This window comes from Achroia grisella, unplaced genomic scaffold (genome assembly GCF_030625045.1).
Source record: "Achroia grisella isolate CSIRO2021 unplaced genomic scaffold, CSIRO_AGI_Agris_v1 utg676, whole genome shotgun sequence".
Lineage (NCBI taxonomy): Eukaryota > Metazoa > Arthropoda > Insecta > Lepidoptera > Pyralidae > Achroia > Achroia grisella.
Window position 1 is genome coordinate 60049 of NW_026712992.1, and position 16724 is coordinate 76772.

The 16724-nt window shown below is 32.1% G+C and overlaps 1 protein-coding gene and 1 long non-coding RNA gene across 2 annotated transcripts in view; one reads left to right on the forward strand and one right to left on the reverse strand.

Annotated features, from left to right (window-relative positions):
* The window catches only part of LOC131849991 (uncharacterized), a 16530-nt gene extending 15902 nt beyond the window's left edge, over positions 1 to 628 (forward strand). The window contains exon 3 of the long non-coding RNA XR_009357815.1: positions 247 to 628. This is a non-coding gene — a long non-coding RNA (uncharacterized LOC131849991). The remainder of the gene's footprint in view (positions 1 to 246) is intronic.
* The window catches only part of LOC131849990 (organic cation transporter protein-like), a 22754-nt gene extending 9810 nt beyond the window's left edge, over positions 1 to 12944 (reverse strand). Inside the window, exons 1-2 of the mRNA XM_059200125.1 lie at positions 12533 to 12944; positions 1800 to 2019 (exon numbers count right to left, since the gene is read on the reverse strand). Of these exons, the coding sequence (XP_059056108.1) occupies positions 1800 to 2019; positions 12533 to 12696 (384 nt within the window). The 5' untranslated portion in view covers positions 12697 to 12944. The remainder of the gene's footprint in view (positions 1 to 1799; positions 2020 to 12532) is intronic.
* Between the last annotated feature and the right edge of the window lie 3780 nt (positions 12945 to 16724).

Sequence of the window (16724 nt, forward strand, 5' to 3'; positions counted from 1 at the left end):
TATAGTAAGTTGGTGGCAAATGAACATACGGTTCATCTAAACAGTTGCCGTAGTCTATGGACGCCTGAAATATCAGGGGTGTCACGTGTGTGCTGCCGACCCTAAATTAGATATGTGCTGCTCAGCAGTAGGGCTCATGTGCTGGTTAGCTCTCATTTGACTATTAATTTATTTTGTTACTCAAAGTACTGCATATTTAATACACTGTTTTTTTAGTCAAAATATATGTTTATCTTCTTTACACAGTATAAACCAAAATAGATGCTTTCGAGATGTGGTGCTGGCGCAAAATGTTAGGAATATCATGGACGGAGCGCCGCACTAATGCATCTATTTTGGAACTGGATATCAGAACCCGTCTCTCTACTGTGTGCTTCCAGCGTCTGCTAACTTTTTTCAGCCACGTGGCCCGTTGAAAACCAGATAATTTGGAAAAAGTATAATGGTAGGCCACGTGGACGGAAGAAGGGCAGAGGTAAGGCACCTGCACGTTGGACTGATCCTGTACGAGAGGCCGTCAAACGAAATATACAGTCGGCGGTGCACTTAGCACAAGATAGAAACGCCTGTAGAGTTTTGGTTGGGGGAAGCATTCCTGGTGGTCACGACCCTCAGTCTTGAGGAATCGACAAAGAAGAATAAAAAAAGGTATAAAAGCGCTTCGCTTATATCTTTTAAATTACGCAACAGATTTTAATGCAGTTTTCAGCAATAGATAGTATGATTCAAGAGGAAGGTTTATATGTATAATACCTGTGTTTTATAATATGCAATAAGCTGAGAAATTCAAAGGTTTGTATGCATCTGTGCGAAGCGGGGAGGGGTCGCTAGTAATATTTAAATATAAAGTTGAAGAATTATTTAAAAGCCAGAGAAGTTTCTAGCTTAATCTTGTGCTGAAACTTTATTCCGAATGACTGGTAGATTAAAAAAGTGTGACTCTTCAGAAGTGTATAAACTTAAGTTTATTTGAATAAAGATTATTCATGTCTGTATGAAAAAATGTTTTTTTCGTATTTCTATTCATTTTCCATGTTCCTTACGTTGTTATAAAATTCTTTACACGATAGATATTGTACTTAGGTATATGACTGTAGTTTTCTTTATGGCAATAACTATATGCTTATTGGAGCATTGTAAATAAAATAATAGATAAAACGTCCTTTTACTTCTGCGATTTTACAACATACTACTTTTAGTTAAATAATAAATAGACTAAGTACGTAGTCTATTTGTTACACAGTCACTATCTAAATCCAAACAAGTAGAGTTTGTTCCATAGACACTAGATATCTAATAGATCTGCTTCTATTAATACATTATCTTCTGATATTCAAAGTCATTCAATCAGAACAAGTTTCCTGATCAAAACAAATATCTGCATTGTGCAAGACCCGCTATACTAAATTGGGTCGTTAAAAATTATTTTAATAAAATTAACTGTACATTTGTAATAATAATAACTAACTAGGGTTTTAATAATAACTAGTGGTCGAAATTTAACCATAATTAATGTAACATTTAGTAAGACTATAGACAAATAACATTAAAATCTATTCTAAATTTGACACAGGATTTAACAATAAACAAAAGAGTATATTTGAGTGTTAAATACATGGTATTGTGTGTAATGATTTTTTAATTGATTTAATAAAAATTAGAAAGATATATTATTCTTTTGCACTCGTTTTCTATACAAGCTATAGGTAAGTGTGCGAAATTTCATACACCTCCGACCGCGCAATGTTCTTAAAAAGGGGTACTATTTGCTTCACGTATACATACATTAATTTACTTACATCTTTCACAACCGAATCTTCATCACTGTAAATATATGATGAACACTTTTCTGTTCTGGAAGTATTAAAATCGTTGGCTGCACACGTTATGTTACTTAATGTTGCATTGCTACTAAACGGGTACCTTTCGCATTTTAAGAATTCATTATTTTTTTTTGGTATAGCGTACGCTAACCATGAACTGTCATTGTTTTTGTTTTCGCATTCATCAATTTGACATCTGAAACAAAGATAAATTTGAATTAATAGTCGAAAGATATTGTAGGATATTCCTTATATTTTGTAATTCGAATGGCAAACATTCTATATCTAATATCCATAACATAAGCTCTGCTTACCGAAGAGGCGCTACGGTAAGTAGAGCTACTGTAATGGATAATCATAGATAAAACTCAGAGATATACAATCATACTCATGAATACAAATGTTCGCGCCGTGTGAGGAATCGAACCGTCAACCATAGGAAGTAAAGCGGTGTGCAATACCGTTAGACCACAGAGGCCGTCAAATTACGATAAACTAAATACAAAAAAAAAGGATCATCTAGTCCTTTTTGTGTGCGCTGTGTTAATTGTCCAAGTTTATTATTTATTTAAGTTTATGATTATAGTATATTCAAATTAGATAAATAAATTTAAATATACTAAAGTATATTGTATTCTAATGACTGTGGTAATTGAATCATATAATATGATATCATTCATAAAGATTTACAAATAAGGTTCGTTTCTCGTACTACTTTTAACGGCAATTTTCCGCTTTCCCGTTAACAGCAGTTGTAAGGTCGTCTCCATTTGCAACTGTAGATGTAATAACTATCCTCGATTGTCGATGTGGTTTTTAAGGTCAATAATGACATTTCAAAGTATACTGAAGTAACTCAAACTGATTTACCAGTAGGTGTATGGAATTTATTCTGCATATAACATGTTCACATTACATTACTAACGATGTAGGTACAAAACATGTAGGTATTTACATTAGATACACTGTACTGCTAGTTTCATATAAGCTAGTGATATGTGTTTACATTTTTTATACATTTAAATAACGATGAAATTGAATACCAACATAGTATATAGTACAGTAATAATATAGTATAGTAAGATAATATAGTATGCAATTCATATAATGTTCCATAAATAGATAGCTGTAAATAATACTATACTTTTCATATATATAATGTCCGATTTACGAATATATATTGTTGATGATGTTGATTGATGTTTCATTTAAAGAAATTACTACTTCTTAAAACATAAAATAGCATAAAAGCTGATGCAAAGTGGTAACAATGAAACGGTGAAACCCACTGATTAGGTGTTATTTATTTTTTGCCATTCACGAGTATTAAAAAGCTGTGCCTAGATTTTAATAATTGCAGTTTTCGCTATGAAATGATAATACAAAAAAAATGTAAATGAAAATAAACATTACAAAAACGCCTGTAGTGGACAATTTTGCCTCTCTAGAGATTAGATATCCTAATAACATTATTTTGAAATGAGATAGTCGAAGGTATTACTAATAACGTCATGGTTAACGTAATATTTGATATGCACATTTCACTTGACATCCTTTTTTTATACTACGATGGTGGCAAACAAGCATACGGCCCATCTGATGGTGAACGGTTACCGTAGCTCATGGACGCCTGAAACACTAGCGGTGTCACCTGCGCGTTGCCGACGCTTAGGAAACCTTAATATATCCTTCTTCAAACTGTTTTTATCAGTTTAGTTTTCATTATATTCAGTAATAATTTAAAAAGTTGCAAATACAAAATAAGAAATTAATGAACGTAAAGAGGGAGATAGATAAGTATTACCTATTATATACCTATAGAGAATAGATGGGGAAAAATGTTTGGGCACAAAATGACAAGATGAACTTGTGAATAATATTATCGAAGGAAAATTGAAGGGAAGAGGGAAAGAGGAAGATCAAGACACTGCTATATTAGGCAAATCGAGGCAAAAGTTGGAGTCATGTCGTATGAAGAATTAAAGAGATTGATGGATAATGGCAAGAGCTCCACCGAGTAGCAGCACGGCTCTTAAATTATGAATCAATTAAAAAAATACAGCTCCTATTGATATAATTGGGACGTAATATAATTAATACCAGTCGCTTGATGACTACCCATGATTGATCGACCGGGGTCAGACCGGGTGTTAGTGATAGCACCTCGGAGCAAGTGATAAAGATATAGCGAGCGAAAACAATTAAATGCTTTTCGTTTAATTAGTAAGTATATTAAAAACAGGATGTGTTATGAATGTTCAGTTTATGTATGGGATTGATATGTTAAGTAATTTCAAAAACAGTTTGTTTACCGTAATTTAAAAAATATTATCGAATGTTAAAAAATATCTTTTGTATGCCTTTAATTCCTCTAAGATACGAGTATAAAAAGGTGCGCAAGCGCGCGCAGATACTACCAAATAGAAATTAAAATCCTGTGAATTGAGTGTACTGTGTACCCAAACCGATACAAACAATCATACTCACGAATACAAATGTTTGTGCCCTGAGAGGAATCGAACCTGCGACCATCGGACAAAGCGGTGTGCCAGACCGCTAGAGCACCGAGGTCGTCAAATATATATCATATAGATTGAAGATTTCACGAACAAAATATTTCTGTTTGAAGTGTTTTGTTAAAGCTGTTTGATTTAAATGATTATTTTTTGTTTAATTCAATGTTTAAGAATATTTACTATATTCTTGATGACCTATGTATATTATAACAATTGCAAGTTTTTAAATTTAAAGATAATAATAATTTCAGAGACAATTAAACTAAAATTTTTCTACATTATAGCATTTAAACATTCAAGATCTTAACAAAATAAAGTCACGAACAGATTGATAAAGGACAATTGTGGGATAGGATCGCCCACGGAACCCTAAAATCGTATATAAAAATAAGTGTTACAAGGACATGTTATGAGAATAAATTTGCATGTAAATGGATTCAATAATACGCAAAAATAGAACCGGTCTCTGGAAATAAGACGTTCTGGAATTGGTATGATATTTTAACAAGCTATGTCAAAATAAATATAGTCGTCCTCTATTGTACGCATTTGTTGGCGTCTTTAATTTATTTTTGCTGTGAAGCAGATTTATAATAAGCTCTTTTTATGTAAGTAGAATAAGAGTTGGACAAGCAAACTTACGGCCCACCTCATTGAAATTTAAACCGTTGTCAGGGGATAGTAGTACTTAGTAGACCTAGAATTTTACCTTTCTTGAGGACCAAGGTGTCATGACAACGTATGTAATTTCAGTACCATAACCTTAAACCCGGTAAAGTTTACAAAAAAAGTTAATTGATAGCAGAACTACGTAGATAGAGGTAGGCGTAAGTAACGCAAATGATTTCCGAATTATAGACATAATATATAGGTAGAATTCGAAAAACTACGTACTGTGTAGTACTTATAAATTTATTTTACCCCTATTAATAAATACTTAATGGAATTATATTATTTTGTTATATTTGGCTAGCTTGTGTGTAACGACAAATATTCAGTTCGAAAACCTGACCACCGTGGACTGATAATCCCATTGCTGACAATGTACATTGTCAGGGGGAACCGCGTTGAGGTCATCAACGCGGTTCCCCCTGACAACCATCGTTATAAATTCCCGGTGAATTTATCACGATGGGCTAACTGATCTGACTTCATGTTCGTCATTTCATCCTCCAGTGGTGCCCCGCCAGCGTAACCCGTTAGCGCAGGCGGGTGCTTCATTCCATTATCATCCACTAAAAAAAACCTGACCACCGCTACTGGAAGTTATAATCTTCCTTTTAGTGATCAAATTCCAACCGTTATTTGATTTACATCTATATTGCGTGTTTCGCCTCTAAACAAGGCATCATCAGTCGATGAAGAGTTTGGTAGGCTAATGTTGATTGTTCGACGACCATTCTAGTAACAAAGTCCAGTTGGTCCGCAAAAATTGATAAAAAACTAGGAATAATTATTTTACATGCATCTTCTACTCCCTAAATAAATTGTTACTCATTGGTTCATAACAATCATATAGATGTACATTAAATTATATTTTATATTTCTGAACTTACATTCTGTGTCATTATTCAATCATAACAAGAATGATGAGTGTACATAACTCTTGTGATTACTTTGTGATGCATAAGTGTAAAATAATTTCATGTAGGTAATATATAGTATTCCAAACCCTCTCAATCACACCTTATTATATAAATCTTTTTTTTTGCTCAAAGAATAATAAGAATACAAATTGCCAATCGCAGATTCTCTTGATTTACACCACAATAAGTCACTAATAAACCCTGAATGATATAGAGGTGATTTTTAATTAAGTATCTAGGTGCTAAAGTAGAAAAAATAAAATCTAAAGATGATCGAATGCTGTAATTGTAATATAAACTATAATATAGGGTTGGTATATAATATTTCAAGATTGACTAATCATGAACTACTGAATCAATTTTATCAAGAAACGAAGTAGTCTGAAAATAAGAGCCGAGTTTCTTGTCAGTTCTTCTCAGATCGAAAGCACTCCGGACTTATTATTACTCCAGAGATATTTTGATTTCGTTTATTTAAATAAAGATAATTTCTATTTTATTCTATGTTTATCTCACAGACAGTTAATTTTATACTATCTTGCCTCATTGTTATTACAATGTACTAAGTTAGGGTAGAGTATTTTTTTATATTTTTTTTATAACATTTACGATATTTTTTTTATTTTTTTATAGGGCGTTATAGGCTATTGTCAGGTGTAAAGACCTCTGACACTGCGACCTGCTACCTAGACCCGTAAGAGACAAGAATTGAAGGATATTCTTAGGAGGCATGGTTTTCATCTCCTCAGGATAGAGTGTATACTTTTCAAAGGAGATATTTCGTTTATGTATGATTGGGCTGCAATTATATAGATGTGTAGTGACACACTACGATATTACTGTATTAAAATTAGACTATAGCAATGTAATATATGTTAATGTAATGCGCACACTGGTGTCACATGTTGGGAATGTTCATTTGATACAAGCGTCGCCTTCAATGTACGTGCCTTAAGTTTGATATGAATATAGGTTCATTAGTACTACAATTTGGTATAGCTGCACTCATACAGACTGACAACAGAAATAGCGATCGATGTGGAAGGAAACATACTGTGTCACTATTGCGGTGATGATCTTATAAATGGTATGTTATTCTAGTACTAAAACACTAATTTCCGTTTTTATCAAATTTAATTTCTTTTTACGTAATTTATTTTAAGAATGTTAACAAATTTCTTTACTTTATAAATATTAACGTTCTTCGATATGGATAAAAAGTTACTAATATCTACATAATAAACATAATATAGTTTTCACCAAACCTCCAAAGTTTGATCGACGTAAATTTATTTTGAAAATACCATGTAAATGTATACTCAGCCGCCTCATACAGCCTCAGTGGTCCAGTGGTTTACTATCCGATGGTCGTGGGTTCGATTCCTCGCACGGTACAAACATTTGTATTCATGAGTATGATTGTTTATATCGGTCTGGGTGTTTTCTATGTATAATATGTATTTATTTACAAAAAAAAATGTATGTATCAGTTGTCTAGTATCTATAACACAAGCTCTGCTTAGCTTGGGACTAGATGGCGCTGTGTGAATTGTCCTGAGATATTATTTTTTTTTTTTTTTATTATTTTTACACTAATATTATAACGTTCCTGGATATGGACGAAAAGATATTGTCGCTTAAATAATAGTCGAATTAAGAACTTCCACTTTTATTGAAGTCGGATGAAACCGTTGTCAGAAAAATATAGGAAAAACGAGTATACCGTAAAAAAACCGAAGTTTAATTTCTCAAAAGGAACAGAAAAAAATAAATTAAAGAAACATGGAAAAAGGGTCCTCCACTAGTAGTTTAGTATTAGTATGTAATATTATATTATCTGTGGTATTAGTTACGACCGATAGTTGTTTATCTATCTGTCACATTGTCATTAGTAACATTGTCTGTATATTATAATTATCAGTGGAATAGACAATACCAAATATCTTGTACTACGGATACAACACCTGGTAGCAATTGTTACATCTTTTTTTTTCTATATTCTTACTCTCAGAGTCTCTTAGTACTATAGGTACTCTTTAATATATATTACACTAGCTGTCCCGGGAAACATAGTTTTGCCATATAAATTGAAGTACTAATATCGCTGTAAAAAAATAAGGGTTGGTGGTAGGAGAGTGAAAATTTAGGGTTGTACGTATTTTTTAATTCCACATATCACAATTATCACTTAGGGGTATGAAAAATAGATAGTAGCCGATTCTCACACCTACTGAATATGCCTATACCTATAAAATTTCATAAAAATCGGTCAAGCCACTTCGGAGGAGTATGGTAACTAACATTGTGACACGAGAATTTTATATAAGAGATTTTCGAATTATAGCTTTAATTTACAACAACATAAGTTTGCCAGCATTAATAATACAATTAATAAAAAATATATCTATCCATACATTTAAATAAGTATCTGTTTGTAATATTTTACTACATACATATGAATATAAATACGGTATATATACCAAAATAACATTTTTTACAATTTTTGTCTGTCCGTCTGTTTGTTCCGGCCAATCTCTGAAACCGCTGGATCGACTTTAACGGGAATTTTATTGGCAGCTAGCTGATGTAATAAGGAGTAACTTAGGCTACTTTTATTTTAGAAAAATAAAGTTAAATTCCACGTGAGCCAAGTCGCGAGTACCGCTATTTAAAAATTATGTTCTTGAAGAGAAGGACTTTCTAATATTTGAAGGAATTCTGTATTCTAATTTATAATATAATTTCTTTTTAATGTTTCTAATAAACATTTTAAAAATAGATTAAAGACTTTTACTTAACCTTTCTACTACATTTTTTTTGTCAATTGTCATTCTATTTTCAAATTTAAAAATCGAAATTCTTTTTATTGTTTCTAAAATAACATTTCAAAAATACATAGACTTTAAAAGTAATGTCTTCCATTATTTAAATAATATAATAATAAAAAACAATATTATCGTCTTGCGAACAATTTTAGAAATTTGTTCGGATCTGAGTGTTCTCCATTATGAGAGCACAGATGTTCGCAGTCTGGCTTCTCACGTTATAAAATAATATGATTGTCTGGCATTTCTCTTGGTGTATTTTAGTTCATTATTTCCACATTTGCCGTGAATGTAGGTAATTGTTTTCAGCCAGTAATTAGTTGTTTGTTTTTTTTTGCATAAATAACATGCACATATACCATATATTGCAAAGACAGTTTTTAAATCAGAAAAACTAGCTTTTAAAGTCAGGTATAAGAGCACCAAACAACTCGATTGAAGTCGTAGAGCAGCTATTATAGAATTAAAATAATTTTCGAATCATCCTATGTTAATTCTTACAGTTCACGGAAGTTAAAAACTAAAATTCTAGGATATACGTTGGAAGTATTTTTTTATATCTATTGTTATCCGGAAAGATTACGTAGTCTCAGATTACGCGAAAGATGATATGGTAAGAAAGAGAGTAAATAACAAGAAGACTGCGAAGAGGGATGAATGGAAGAGAAAAACATATTACGCGGTCCCCAAATAAATGGCATAAGGATGAAGCAGATGATGATGATGATGATGTTATCAGATTAACTGATTGCAAGAAATTGACATGGTAAATTATGCATACAAAAAATGAATATTAAAAAACCATTACGTTTAGGTACTCATACATAATAATAACAATATTATTCTAGTTCTTTTTATTTGTAGTGCGTACATTAATCATGAAAAAAATATAATACATAAAATACGTGTACTTACGTCCCATGTTATTATTTCGCCATTTAATATTACATTAGGCCTGGTTTTTATAGTAAATTCTACAATTATATAAACGCTACACAATAAGTAATTGAATCGTATGCGAAACGCAATAGAAATAATTTATTTATTACTAGAGGTAGACCAAAAGTTTAGTGCGTGGCTAAACTACTCTCTTAAATCTCAAGTCGCCAAGCAGTTTCCTTTGTAAGCAGTGTTTTGGTATAAGGGTGCAGATTAGGCAGTAAAAATACAAAATGACACGTCGCAATCCAATGTCATTGTATCACAATAATTTTCTAGAGTAGGCTGGACCTTATAGAACTAATTTTATAATACTGGATGTTAGTACAATGAAATTTGTCGCAGTAATTGATAATAGGGCGATGTGAGGAAAACGTCAGTTAGGAGTTTCCGTATCTAACTTCTTGTCTGTTCAACGGTCTTGAAAACGAATTGACCGTGGAGGCAAATTATAAAATATTAGCTAACTCGTGCAACTGCATATTTTTCCCGTTTATTTTTTAATTATTTTAATTACGGCTCCTATTAGTCGTTGCGATGTTTACTTTTATATAGTAATAGCTGTGCCCGTGACTTCGTTCGGGCAGTGCACGCAAAGGAAAGCCTCAAAATATTAATAGCTTTTCCCGTTTTTGCAACATTTTGCACTCATGCTTCGCTTCTATTAGATATAGCGTGGACGCCAAATTGACTATCCAACACAAAAAAAATATCAATTCGAACCAGCAGTTCTTGAGATTACTTAGCTCCTTCAAACAAACAAACGAACAGACTCTTCTAATATTATTATATATAATACTTCATTGGCCAAATAAAACACGATACAAAAGGATTACATTAAGTAATCCTAGCGCACGAAGCATTTTGGGATGAAAAGTTATACTCGAATGTGATTCTTCATAAAATAAATTAATCTAGATTATAACTATTAAAAATAGATAATATCACAACTGATGTTATGTTCCTATAGCCAATTTATCAATCAATAAGGCTCGCACGCAATTTTCTTGCCTATTCTTCTTGTGGTGAGCACAAGAAGAATAGGCAAGAAAATTGAGAAATAGCTAGCTTCCTAGATTATTATACCCTATGCCTGCTAGATTATTTTTATATTTATTTTAGGAAGACGTCCACTGCTGAATAAAGTTTTCCCCAAAAATCTCTACGACGATCGGTCCTGCACTGCTCGCATCCATCGCTTTCCCGCACTCTTGACCAGATTGTCGGTCCACCTTGTCGGAGGCCTTCCGATCCGCAGTCGCCACTCGAAGTCTTTCCTGCTCCAATGGCAATCTTCCGGCCTTAACCCTTTCTATAATTAGGCTAGACTGTCTTGATCATTATTATGTCTATTCCTACATTATTTGTTAGATTTTTTTTGGAAACTACCCATGTAAGTCGAGGTCTTCTTTTGGTCTTCTGTATCTTGTATTTCTACATGGCTGTGCCGACGTCATCTAGACTCCACGTCCATGGTCCACGTTCAATACAATTTGTTATAAGTGGGACAGTTATTAGTTTCCTGCCGTTACTATCATCACGACTGTCTGTCTGTCCAGAGACGTGAATACAAATTGACCATGAAGACAAATTATAAAATATTATTATGTAAATGAGCGACTTATGCGAATACAAAGCAATCACAGTACTTAATGGATTGTATTGTCATTGTTAACTGGATTATTAATCAATGTTTTTAAATCGACTTGTTTTAAAGTTGAGAGCGTTGTGGCTTAGCGACGTATTACTTCGATTTTCACCCAAAAAGTCGTGAGTTCAAAATTGATCGACATAAAAAGATTTTGCACACAAAGTTTTTTAGTCGATTTGATTTATATTTCTGATTGACTCTCAGGTGAAAGAAACACCCATAACAAAACCAACAATTTATTTTAGAAACGTCGGTAGGCTCACTGTCTTATTTAATTAGATAGATAAAGGATTTATTTGTATGTTCAGCACAAAAATAGCAATACAGTATATTAAAAAAAAATTAGGTAAACTATACTAAGTAGGTACTTCTATAGTTTATTTTTTTTAAACTATAACAAAGAACTAAACAAAGTGCCTAAGTTCGTGCTCAAAGTGTTTATATAAAGTTTATTTTAATAAAGATTACATGTATTTCTAAGTCAGAATTTCCTCGATAAAATAGTGTAAATGTTCATAAGTACACATTATCGATATAATATATATATAACTATATAAACTAACTAACTAACTATAAACGACATAATTTTTTTTTATAAACTTTGTCCTTTTTTATGAGAGTATATCAGTTTGTATGTCTTTGTACAAAAAAGTAAGAAAGATGGATTTTAAATGGGCAAATTAGTTATTGGTTGTAAGACATACGACTTTTTCCCGTTTATCCTTACAATGTGTCACACCCTGCACGCTGCCTAACAACCGTGATTGCACGCTCGGTTTGTTTACAATATTGTATCTACTTAAGTAAGTTGGCGTCTATCTGTTGTGTATGACTACATTCAATATTTATAGACTATAAATATATATATAACCAATAAAGAAGTATATTTTTATTTTATTTCAACATGGCTAACACGATCATTGCAGAATAGGGCGACCCTTATGCCTTTCTGCTTTGAATATTACGCATGCGCGCTTTGAAATTCTGTGGCGTGGTTATCCCACGATTTTATAACCTTGAAATGCACCCGAGATTTTAAAATGTTATCTCCGATTATCGTTAATCAATATTGTTATATCTATAAAATTATTTGAATAAATAAGTAATACATGAAATTTAGTTATAACACAGTGTATATCAAAACAAATGTATTACAATATTTTATAATAATACGTAAGGCTTAAGTACTGACCTGTAACTAATATCGGGGGCTTCAAAAATATAAATTGATCCGTATATTCCCGCCAAAAATACAGGGAATAATAGAAATGCATAGTTCACTAGATTATATTTTCCGAAAGATCCCAATTCCGCCAAGATTGCATCCAAGCCGATGACCGCAGTCTGTTTAACCATTTTTGAGCGAAACTTGAAGAATAATCAGTCTTTATATGAACACCAATTACTTTTAATTAATAACTAACATACTGTTGATATTATAAACCAAATATTATCATTATTTACTTTCACAAACCTACGTGCCAGTTGCTTCTCTTTGACAGAAACAATACGCATGCGCGGTAAAAAGGCGCGAATTTTATTTACACGGAACTATATTTTTTAAAATTAAACGCATCGACGTATTTCCAAACGTCTGGACTCCAACTGTGTGAGAACGAAAATAAATAATAGAAACCGGCTAATATCAGAGGAGTGCACAGATAACCGGCTGACATACATGCTTGAAAGAGATGGAATAAGCAATTTGTATGTAATAAAGCGAGATAGGAATATGGTGGTGTGATCGCTTGGCATTTTGATGGTACTATATACGATTACTGTATTTGTGATAACGTGTTATTTAAAGTTAAATAAAATATTTTATTTTATTATATAATTTAAAATTAACCTGTATGATTAATGGACCATTATAACACACTTGTTATTACAAATTAAGATTTATAGTTTATGTAAGGTAACCTAATTATATTTCGCGATGCTGATTGTTAAGTAGGTAAGAACCTACATATGTATGTATATTTAGACATGGGCAGTATTCCAATATGCTAATGTATGTACCTAGAAGGATAACAATAGGATGTGTATATCTACACTATTTATAAACTCATACGTACTACATTTTTCTTGTGTCTTTGTTTGTATAGACTTCAATAGTTCAACGGGAATAATTAGGACATTTAAGCCAATGATAATATTTTACTATTTTGTCTACCAGCAGATCAAGTTTTATTTTAATAATAGAAACTAGGTATTTTTTCTTTAATACGCAGCTTATTCGATTTAACAGTTTTGATTTTCTAACCTCTAATTAATATTAATTCTTTTACTGTTTTACTTGATTACAAATAATTAAATTTGAACATAATTTTATTGAAATGCCAGACGTAATGAATAGAATATTACTTTCAAGTAATGGCGGTTAGAGGCACTATTGTTAGTACTGGAAACTATCGTGCTGAATTCGCCTTGATGGGCTAACTGATCTGACTTTATCTTCACAATATCCACTACCAATAGTTTGCTTTTAGCATTACATATTTAACGAATAAAAAAACCTATGTATATTAAAATATGAATTACTAAACAGAGCAAGTGTCTATTATTATTTACTGTAAATATAATAAACATCTGAATAAATACGACAGTCTATTCACCGCGTACGTTACTAGAGTTCGTTTCGTTATGGTTTTCAATAGTTTATTGACTTTATATGTACTGTATTAATTGTGGTCTAAACCACAAAATACGGATTTTAAAAAGGATTAGCCAATCATAACTCCCTAATGGAGTGACGTCATCTTATTTAATATTTAAATTGAAAAATTCGAATACATGATGGAGTTTTAGGTATATATAGCCTAGTAACCGTGATTTTTTATGCGTAGAATTTGTAGAGGCCGCCTATAGATGATAATCGAATGACAACAATAAATAAAGGATATATAAGGCGCCATCTTTTATTTGATTAACAAAATTGTAAGTATTGAATTTTTGCACAAAAAATATTATTTCACCTCCCAAAGTACGTGAGGTTTACAAGAAACCCTTCTTGAAAAAGTAATGTATTTTAAACCGCATTATATTAAGGTTTCTTAAGGGTCGGCAACATGCACGTGATACTACTAGTGTTTCAAGCGTCCATAGTCTAGGGTAACCGTTTACCATCAGATGGTATATACTTGTTTACCACCAACGCAGTATAAACAATACATTCCGCATTTTTCACAAGATTCTTTAGCTAATAAGTAGACTCATATTTTGCCCTTAGCTTGTTTGCCATTCCAATTCTATAAAAACATCTCAGGACAACTCGCACAGCGCCATCTAGTTCCAAGCTAAGCAGAGCTAGTGTTATTGGTACTAGACAACTGATAGAAATAAAAAGATTTTGTTTACATAGACCGACCGAGGCTGTCGTAAAAGTATTAAATTCCATGTTATAACAAATCAATCTATTGTTACTGCACAGACGAGTTTTAAATTTTCGTCGTATGTGGCAGCCGTTATACAATATTATATAGATATGCTGTATATTACAGAATATGTAATTTTGTAGCCAGATATCGGTTTCATAGGAGCATTTTCCCACGAATGTTCCTGTTGCGAAATAAACTTTACGCCGAACTTTTCCCTAGAGTTTTGTGGCTTTTTGAAGAATTCATAACTTTATACTGGTTCGTACCGAGTCGTATGTACCCCGTCGTATGTATTTATTTATTTATTCTAAACACTAAGCTACAATCGTCGTTATTTTTTATTACACTATTATTATTGTAATCTAAGAAGGTAATAAAATTTACAACGAACGCCTGATGAAATCCAATTTGCAAACTTGTATGGAAGCACATATGTCTACTATTATTTATTCCAACTAGTTGTTGAAATTCGACTACAATTGATTTAACATTCAGTAAGATAATTGACAAATAATATTAAAGACAAACAATATTAATCTATTCTCAATTTGACCACAGACCTTAACTTAAGGGAAGAGTATATGTATATGCGTGCGTGTGTCAAATAAATATATATTCTTTACACATTATTAAAAAATATATTTGCATTCAGCATTCCTTAAGGAATTACGTATTTTTGTAAGAAGGGGTACCCAGTTTTTATTTCATGCATTATATATAAATAATTGCTGACCTATACCTACTAGCTAAGTGACTATAAAAATACCTATACTCAATTCAAGAGATGATTGTATAAAGTTATAGCATACGCGATAAAAGATAACGAACTTGTCAGTGAACTATCGTTATATTTTCTCTAATAATGGCTATTCTAAGATAAAAGTGATATTGTTGCTATTTTTATGTATATATATACTTAAATATGTATAGATATATGTAAACATAAAATAAGTACTACTTTTGTTTCATTAAAAGAATCTCTGAATAATGAATCCTTACAGTAGTATAAACATTAGAGAATGTTGAGGTGGATGTGTGGTGTGACAAGAATGGATAAGATAAAGAATGAATACATTAGAGGAAGTATGAAAGTGGCACCGGTATCAGAGAGGTTGAAGAGTAATCGTCTATCATGGTATGGACATGTAATGCGTAGGAACGAGGATAATATTTTAAGAAAGGTGTTACATATGAATGTGGATGGTTATAAGGGCAGAGGAAGGCCGAAAAAGAGATGGATGGACTGTGTGAAAAATGATATGGTAAGAAAGGAAGTAAATAACGCGACGACTGCGAACAGGGATGAATGGAAGCGAAAAACATATTACGCCGACCCCAAATAAATGGGATAAGGAAGAAGCAGATGATGATGATGAATGACAGTGGTATAAACATTACTGATTTAGTTTCTGTTTTACACTATTGCTATTTTTAGTTTTTAGGCGTTTATTTACATATAAGTAAGGAGATATATAAAATATATACATAAACAATAATAATTATAAATACATTTATTCAACATTACATTTAGCATTGGTAGGTATTTATAATTATATTGGTATTTGGGAAAAAATCCCATGTAACTTAAAAGCTAAAACATATTGATGACGATGAATGTGACTCCCACTGAGCATTTATACTGTATCTCTAATATTATATCACTAATATTATAAAGAAGTAAGTGTGAGTTTGGATGTTCGGGGTAATCTACATTATTACTAATCTGATTTTTTGTATTCTTTAAGTGTTGTACAGCCCAGTTATCCAAGGAAGGCTATAACATCTACGACGAAATGGAGTAGATGTGTGATGAAAAGTATTTTTTTATGGATGATAATGGAATGGTGCACCCCCCTATGCTATCGGTTTAGTCTGGAGGGACGATAGTGGAGGACGATAAGATGAGCATGTGGTCAGGTTAATTAGCCCATCGTAACAGTTTACTAAGAATTTATCACGGTGGTTTCCAGGGGAACCGCGTGGAGGTCAAACTGACATGGTACATTA